Source organism: Berghia stephanieae, chromosome 7 (assembly GCF_034508935.2).
Source record: "Berghia stephanieae isolate SIO BIC M18660-M18661 chromosome 7, UCSD_Bste_1.3, whole genome shotgun sequence".
Lineage (NCBI taxonomy): Eukaryota > Metazoa > Mollusca > Gastropoda > Nudibranchia > Aeolidiidae > Berghia > Berghia stephanieae.
Genome location: NC_088366.1, coordinates 3293620 through 3303199, shown reverse-complemented (window position 1 = coordinate 3303199; position 9580 = coordinate 3293620). Strand labels below are relative to the sequence as shown.

Here is a 9580-nt window from a genome sequence, read left to right as displayed (position 1 = left end):
GAGCTAACGTAGCTCCTCTTTCTAGGGTGGCACAGCGGTTGTTAGTTTTCGTGGCTACAATTAATTCCAAGAAAAGTTCTATTTTTAGCAATGAGTCATTGTGTCAGGTATCGATATAGAGTACATTGTATTTATGGGCAACATCATAATCATTACGAGGAGTTTAAGATATATTTGATGTCAAAATATATAAATACATGGGGAATTATAAATATTGCAAATATATTAATTATGAATATCATAAATCTTAATACTGAGAGCAAATAATGATTAAAAAAAACAAACAAACTCGAAGCTTGTAGCAATCAGTAGTCGATAAATATATTATTGCTTCGCGGAACGTTTAGAACTCTTGTTTTTGTATGTAAGAAATCTTCATTGATCAATAATGCAAGTGTGCACTCAGGATAAAAGTCTGGAATTACATAAAAACACTTTCACTTCATTATGAGCCTCTGTAGCAAGATCTTGCTTAGTCGGCCAATGCGCAACCTAATCACATTATACGGCCCAGGAAAGAGAATAATTTCTCAACTTTCATCATCATCGAATTCAGCTCTGTGCGCTAAGCTCAAAGTCAAAGTAAAGCTTAATTCCATCATCATGTGTGAAAACGGAAAATCTTTCAGCAGTTCAAGTTCATCATTACTTGCAGGGACATTTCAAAAAGCACAGTCATCAAATTTGTCTCGAGATGAAAACCTTGTGGTGAGTCAAACATTTCTCCTTTTTTTCGCTCCAAGTTTTCTCAAATGTGGTTAGTCTTTGCAACAAACTTTTCAAATGTAATTACAACTCGGAGAGAGAGAGAGAGAGAGAGAGAGAGAGAGAGAGAGAGAGAGAGAGAGAGAGAGAGAGAGAGAGATATTTAAAACTCTTTAAGATGAAAGAAATTACGCGAGAAAAAGAGAAATTGGACAAGTCTATTTCGAAATGGGACATTAAAAAGTTGAATTATCAACTTAGGTAATTATTCAAACAAAATACAATGACAAGTAACAAGTTCATTCAACGCCCCGCCAAAGAAAAAGAGACTACGTACGTAGTACACTTAGTAATAGTAATGGTAATAACTTTATACCTCCCCCCTCCCAAGTACATGTGCCTATCAAAGTCATTTGTAGGAGCTACGTAATTTTCAGTCACTTCGAGCAGGTGTCATAACATCCTCTTTCAATCCCGGCTTTTTGGTCGGTAACAGGCTCCTCAGCACAAGAGGTGCTGGTCGGCAGCCAGGTGTTGTTTCCTCAGTTGGTCCCTTCAGATCTCCTTGATTGTCTTGGTCGAGACACAGTTCTCAGTACCGATATCTGGGACTTCTGACCAGTCTGAGGCAGACTGGATTGGTGGCTGGACGTCATCATTTTGCGGCTATGTGGTCTAGTGGTATGACACTCGCTTTCGGATCGGAAGGTCCTGGGTTTGAGCCTCGCTCGACGCATAGTTGAGTCTTTGGAGAAGGCTCTTTACTCACATTCTCTCACTGTACTCAGGTGTAAAATGAGTACCTGGCTGTTAACACGTTTTCTCTGTCCGAAAAAATTGTAACATTGCTTAACAGGCGTCATGCCCGTCCTAAATGTTAAATGTTGCTGTTGGCCAGGGACCCCTTGTAAAGCGCTTTGAGCACATTTAGGGGATATTACGCTATATCAAAACTCAATTTATTATTTATCATGTTGCCTGTGTGTGTGTGTGTGTGTGTGTGTGTGTGTGTGTTGCCTTTCGATGTCCTGTACTATCAGTTTTAAATTAATCATCTTCTCTTGTTCCACCATCAGGTATGCGTGGAGGGCAACATTGGTTGTGGAAAGACAACTCTTTTGAATTACTTTGAAAATGCAGGAGGCTGTGAGGTAAGCAGTTACTTGCGAGCATCAAATGTTTTTTTTTTTTTTTTACATCATTCGTCTTAAAAAAAAGATGAATGGTAATTATTATTATAATCATTTGGAGCTGGGAAAGATAGGACTATGGTACAATTCAAGGCTCTTAAATAAGATTTTCCAGGTTGAAGTGTTCAAATTGTTTTAATATAACTATAGCATACTTTGTGATTGTGGATTTGGTACTCAAAAGAGAAGCTTGTAAATATTGTTTATCACTAAAATCTTTGTTAAATCCGATTTTGAATAAATTTTCCAGATTTGATATGATGATATTGTTCCAATCTGTAGGTGATGGCAGAACCAGTTGAAAGGTGGAGGAATATTGATGGATACAATGCTCTAGTAAGTATGAATCGCCATTAAATGTGGCCTCCATTTTCTATAGAATTGCAAAATATGTGGAAATATATTACATGAATTTTGTTTACAAAATTCTATATTTCTTTGATTTGTGTCGAGTTTTGACATTATAGACTAAGGGCTAAAATTCTAATTATTGTAACTTTTTTTTACAATTAACATAGATCTGTCACATGGGCAGTAGACTCTGTATATTAATATTATAGCAATTTTACACATTCTATTATTATTGAAGTAATAATTCCAAAGCAATGAATGCTTGTGAAAGGTTTAACGATTATATATATATTTTTTTTTTGGTGTTGTTTCGGCTTCTTTCCTTTACTAGCTAGCTTCTTACTATGTCTTCTTTTTTCCAGGAACTGATGTACAAGGACCCCAATCGTTGGTCCATGGCATTGCAGACCTATGTACAGCTAACAATGGTGCAAAATCACACCAAACCCATGGTACATTTCAATTCTCAGTTTCCTCATTTTTTATTAATTAGTTAATTTATTGTTTTTTATTTTTTTTTAATCTTTATATTTTGCATCATTCAAAAATAAGGTCACAGACATTTTCGACATGTGATGAGAAATTTATTCCTTGAAAAACCACTGCATTATGTAGAGAGTGACAATAACATTGGCTGGGGCATACATATCATAGACTGAGACATGAGGTCATGAAGGAATATAAATATGGAGTTGAAGTTTTGAAGAATGGAAATAATTATGGAATTAAAAAAATTTCTTTTCTTTTTTTTTTTTCTGTTGAATATTGAATATTGAGACGAGCATCTCAAGTATCACAGGGGAAGTTCTAAGTCTAATTATTTTATCAATTTAGATTAAGTGAGCCATTTTTTATTTGTTGTGTGAGACAAAGTACAAGTTAAGTGAGATTATAACATATCGATGGCCCGTTGATCAAACCTCTGAAGTATAGTATCATAAAGAGGCTACTTCAGAGGTTTGATCAACGGGCCATCGATATTTGAAGCTTGAAAAAGGCATGAAAATAAAAAAATTTATATGGTTTTGTGTTGATCATTTCATGATAAATTTTTTTTTTTTAATGATTTATTATTTATTTATTTATTTATTTTTAATTTTTCAGACTCATCCAGTGAGACTGATGGAAAGATCCATCTTCAGTGCTAAATATTGTTTTGTGGATAATTTATTCAGCAGGTAAGTCCGTTGGACTGTATTGAGAATTGTGTTATAGAAGGAATGTTTGAATGTTTATTTAAGTGGTGAGGATTAAAGGAACAATGGTTAATCTGACAAATTTTTGTTTGTTTTGAACCGGTGATCAACACTGCAATCTGTATGGGGAAAATCCCGTTGTATTGGGATGTTTTATTGGCTTAAGAGTGCTAGGAATTAAAGAAAGAAAGACGAGCTAAAGAATATCATTGCCTCTGAAATGTCGTTCTAAAATGACATGACAAACTTCCAATGGGATGATAAAGTCTCCACTATAGATAGTATGCGCTTGGCTAAGAAGCTCACAACATTGCCATCCGGAAGTATAACGGACCAACACACAAAACTCTGTGTATCCATGAACGTTTATAGTCGGGTTAATACAGCTCAGTGAGCATTACTCATAAACGCGGATGGCAAAAAACAATAACAAAGACCAGAGTGACGTCATCTTCGAACTATCTATAGACAAATGACAAACTTCCAATGGGATGATAAAGTCTCCACTATAGACAAATGACAAACTTTCAATGGGATGATAAAGTCTCCACTATAGACAAATGACAAACTTCCAATGGGATGATAAAGTCTCCACTATAGACAAATGACAAACTTTCAATGGGATGATAAAGTCTCCACTATAGACAAATGACAAACTTCCAATGGGATGATAAAGTCTCCACTATAGACAAATGACAAACTTTCAATGGGATGATAAAGTCTCCACTATAGACAAATGACAAACTTCCAATGGGATGATAAAGTCTCCACTATAGACAATGTTACAATTGAAATTAAATAGTCAAACAGGCAAAGGAGGCCACATTTTTATCAGCCATGGAGTGATATTGAAAGAATTAGAATGAAAAAGAAAGTAATGATTTCCTTTAATTGCACTCATGATTGTGAAGTATTGTACTGAAAAAATATATAATTCTCCCTTCATATTGTTTTTTATTTTTCAGTGGCAAATTGCCAGAGCTTGAACACATCATCTTGACCGAATGGTTTGACTGGATTGTACAAACCCAAAACTTTAAGGTTGATTTGATAGGTGAGTAAAATAAAAATAAATTTAGAAAACAAGAGTTGGAACTATGAAGAATGAATGTGTGTAATTTATAATGGGTGTATCACGCTTTATGGACAGACTCGTGGCTTGGCCATAAAAAAAATATTTTTTATTTACTTAATTATTTACTTAGCCAAATCCATTAGTACTCAGAGATCTTTTCCAAGGAATTTCTTGTTGCCCAAATTTTCAAACACTTCCCCAGATTACTAATTTGGAAAAACATTTATTACAAAGTTTCTACAATTACAAACAAATATTTACATGAGACAAGACTTATTTCATCTAACTGAAATTAAAATAAAAATTCATTCAAAATAAAATACCTGGCAGACTTGTACTGTCGTCCATCATTTGAAGACATCGAAAATCGACCTTGACCCCAGTCTTAGGTCACTCTACTGTAATTTAAAATGTTTTAATGACGTTTGGCTTGCTGAATCGTTCAATAATTTAAGGTCTGATTGTTAGAAAAAAACACTGTTTCTTTTTAAAAAAATCAGAACTGCATTTTTAATTTTTTGTCATCTCAGATGTAGAACTCTCTGCATATTTCATCAGTGATTGGAATTCTATATATTAAATGTATTCTCTCATTATTTAGCACCCTTGAAACTTGCATTGAATAATCTTGGTTCACATGCTTTTATTTTTTAAATCCTACAGTTTATTTAAGAACGGACCCCAAACTGCTTCATGAGAGAATTATGTCAAGATGTCGAGAAGAAGAAAAATCCATCCCTCTTGTAAGTCAAGAGATATCTTTGCTTCAAAATGACTGAAGTTTTAAAAAAGTGGATCCGATCATTGATTAATTATTTAAACAAATTTCAATCGTCGTCATGCAAAATTTCAACTTAATATTATTTTTTTTTAATCCTAAAATAAAAACAACGATAAAAAAGATAAATAGTAAAACAACCTCCTAAGTAAACTGATGTATAAACATTCTTTTATCTTCTATGCCAATGTATTACTTGAGATTTATAGCAATAGATTAATTAGTCTTTAGATCTTTTAAAGCATCAAATTGATATAGTTTTAAAAGTATTTTTTTTATTTTCCCATTGACAGGAATATTTACAATGTTTACACGACCTCCATGAAGACTGGTTAATCCACAAGAAGCATCCCTGCCCTGATGTATTGGTAAGAGATTGTCTTTTTTTATTGGGGAGGGGTGGGGGGGTGGGAGGATACTCGATTTATACACAAAAAGATCAAGTGCGATTTTGCGTTGCGACAAGTAATTTTCACTGTTCATTTCATACTACTGAATCTCTAGATCTGTTGGCCAGAAGGCTGGTATTGGTTTTTATTGTTTTTCGTTTTGGTTATGTTTACAGTCTTTATATATTTGTGTTTCAAACGGTTTTCTGTATCTTTATATTTAAAATAATTATAAAACTTCACTGTGGTAGTGGTTGACAAGTTATGATTTTCATGTTTTTTTTGTTTTTTATCATAAAGGAATCGGAATGTTTTATGATTAAGGCTAAAACACAAATAAATAGTTTGTAAGAAAAAACTAGAAAGAAAGAAAAAGGTTACATAATTTTTCAATACGTGAATGATTGGTTTTAAAGCCAGAGTGAACCAGACACAGAAATAAAATTTTAATTATTTATAGTCAAAATACTTTTATCATTCCTGCAGGTTTTGGATGCCAACAAAACTTTGGAGGAGATGGAACGAGTCTATGAACTCCACAAACACAACATTTGCAAAAAGCCTGGAAATGAAATGAAGACGACAACCATGAGCTGAAGAAGTTTACCTGAAAGAAGACAAAACAATTTATCTTGTACAGACAGATGTTTGTTTATGAAGTGTTAATTAAGGTTTTATTCTTGGAGTGAAAGTAATCAGCCGTCCATTCATGAGTGTGGATGAAATTAATGTCTTTTAACGAGTCACAACTAGATCCCAAGAGCTGAGAGATAACGAAAATTTGCAACTCTCCATATCAACATGATTATGTGCAAGAATTGATGTAAAGCTTCAAAATAGAACAAAATACTAAACACAGTGCATTTTGGGATCAAATTCTTCCAATAATGAAATGAGTAATACTTCATGTACAATCCAGATAGGTCTTGGTATGCCAGTCAGGAAGATCAATGGCCAAAAACTTTCTACAGTCCACAGCAGTTCAGCACTCATGTCAACGTATTACAAATGTATTTTAATACATGAAGAAATGGCTAAAGTGCATGTGGAAATCTGACAACTTCGTAGTTCCAAGGGAATGAGTTTTCTTTTCACTGATCATTTATTTTATTTTTTTTGTATTGTGTATGTGTGCTGTTTTAACAGAACAACATTAAACTTTATTTATGGATCAGGATACAATGAGAATTACCTATGTGGCTCATTTACATTGTAATAGATTGTTGATCTGTTTGTATCTAGAAATGCTGTTTTCTTTCAATGTGATGGATTATTGATTTATTTGCATTATATTATATGTAGTTTCTGTAAATCTGAGTAAATTTTGATTTGCCTTGTACCGATGTGTTTTCTAAAAATGTGTTTAATTTTTATATATTTACGTTGTTCCTAATGTGACAAGCCTTAATTTTAAAAGATCTATGCTGCTCACTTTCAATGTGGAAGTTTTTCGACTTGATTTGTATTTATATTGTTGTTTACGTTGTCGTGACAAACACGTTTGGTTTTGATCCAGATGTTGTGTTGAAATGATGATTCATGTTGTTGTTCATATGAATTATGACTGCCATTGTTAGTGGCAGTATTATTGTTACTATGTGTATTATTATTATTGTAGTTATTATTATTATTATTATTGTTATTATTATTATTATTATTATTATTATTATTATTATTATTATTATTATTATTATTATTGTTATTATTATTATTATTATTATTATTATTATTATTATTATTATTATTATTATTATTAATGTTAATGTTATTATATTTTTCTTTCTTTCTTTATTTTGTACGTTTATTAATTTATTTACTTTTGTGATGAATCAATACTTGGTTCAAAAAATGATAAGCGGTCGTTGTTACTTGGCTGTTGTTGCATTTTGATGTTTTTACTCTTCAAGGCGTTTTTTAAAGTCATTTTTAAAAATAAGGAATTACCGTTTCTATCCACTTAATTCCCCTGATTTTTTGATTTTTTTATTGAATAATAATAGTCACAATAACCGGTGTATTTTAAGACTTATAAACTGATTTATGTTTTGTTGATTCTAAGGGATTGGAGACAAAGCAGATGTGGAGATTCATTGATTTGTTTCAACAATATTGGATGCAGTAGAATGGTGTGTTTGCTAACTTTTTAAATTGAGAAGTTGAGACCGGTAATCAGGAGCTCTCAGGTTTGATCTCCAATTGAGGAAGACTGATTTTTTTAGGATGTATTTTTTTTTTCTCTTGTAATTTTCTCTCTTGCCTTGTCTGGCACTGTATCACAGACACGTTTTCAGATTTGATAACTTTTATTGTTTTTGATTTAACGCTTCACCTGTCTAGGGAACAACTCTATCTATAATATTATCTTTATTTATTATTTATTTGTTTTGTATTTCATTTCTTTTGACCAGACATTGCTATAATTAGCATTTTACAAATTGGTTTTGTTTCACTGATTACAAATGCCAATGGTTCAAAATGACTGAAAAACTGAAGCAAAGTATTTACTGTCTCGTTACTTTGATCGAAGGAAGTTTTATTTACTATATAGTATAGTGTTTATTTTCTTCTCTTCATTATTTATGTCAAATCTATTAGTACAGTTCAGCACATATTCCTCATCCTTGCTTGGGGAAAATGTTTTAGGTGAGAAATCCACAAAAACGAGGAATATGTGGAATCTGTACCAAGAAAATAGGGAAATTCATTTATTTCAGATTTTACAAGGAATTTTTGAAAACGAGGAATGGGTATTGCACTGTAGTATTAGCGTTTTCAAAATATTTTTGATATGGAATTATTACCTATTTTGTTGTCAAATTTGAAAAAAAAAAAATTTACTCAAGGGCCAATATTGATGTATGTCTAAAAAATATTCCTAAAATCAAAGTCTTCAGGATTTCAGATTTTCTAAAATTCATGAAGTTAAAACTGCAAAAGATCAGAATACTAACTAGTGAATTTTATCGAATTCTTTTGGAAATGACTTTCAAGGATTTGTCGTGAGGAAAGTGAAACAAACCAAAATGGCGGGACCTGAATGAGTTCAACAAGCCTTGGCAAACATTGTTTACATCGATGTTCTCCTTTCTTTATTGAAGGGATCAACAAAACAAGGGGACAACAATAGAGATAACACATCTTCATCACATAGGAGAAAAACGCAACTACACACAAATCATATAGTATTTAAGATAGGAATATGTTTACTGCCAATGGTTGTAATCGTAATGTGATCACATAATCTGTGCACCGATTTTATTTGTTTTCAGAATTACATGATTTCCTGATCTCATATTTTGTTCAGGAATTTGTTTTTTAAGATTTCATACACATTTATTTTGTTATCGTTTTGATATTATGGACAGTCTTTTGTTAATACTTGTTATTATTCCAATGTATATATGTTTACGATAAAATCCACCATGGTATTAATTTATATCTAGTCTACATCAACTAACAAAAAATTAAAATTGAAATTTTTTTTTTTGGGTACAATATAATATGTTATATTTTTTAATTACATTTTTTTTTTGGTGTAGTCCTGTGTAAATACAAATTAATGATGACATCATTCTAATGAAATTTCTTTAAAAATAAAAATATTTGAATCAAAAATTGTATTCTGGCTTTCTGGTTTTGTGTGTGTGTGTTTTTGTATTGTTTAAATCTGTTGTGCATCCTTTGTCCCCAACGAACAAACCTGCGTGTTTGGGAATTAACGAGTACCTACACATATGACTGTTAATTTTAGACGGTAGAAAATGAAACGTTCTTTCTCCCTATTGTCTAGTCATTTTGTGTTTTGGTATTGGCCTTTTGGTATCTCTACATAGGACTGTTTGTCATTGCCAAGATCCGCTCTGTGGAATTTCTTGTAGTTTCGTCTCTCTCTCTCT

The 9580-nt window shown here is 32.1% G+C and overlaps 1 protein-coding gene across 1 annotated transcript; it reads left to right on the top strand.

Annotated features, from left to right (window-relative positions):
• Window positions 1-379: 379 nt before the first annotated feature.
• LOC144976365 (thymidine kinase 2, mitochondrial-like) lies at window positions 380-9267 on the top strand. Its single transcript, XM_078920621.1, has 9 exons — window positions 380-708; window positions 1782-1856; window positions 2178-2231; window positions 2609-2698; window positions 3351-3424; window positions 4408-4496; window positions 5181-5260; window positions 5589-5663; window positions 6171-9267. The coding sequence occupies exons 1-9, from the start codon at window positions 448-450 to the stop codon at window positions 6279-6281; spliced, it is 909 nt and encodes a 302-aa protein (XP_078776747.1). The 5' UTR covers window positions 380-447; the 3' UTR covers window positions 6282-9267.
• The last annotated feature ends 313 nt before the right edge of the window (window positions 9268-9580 follow it).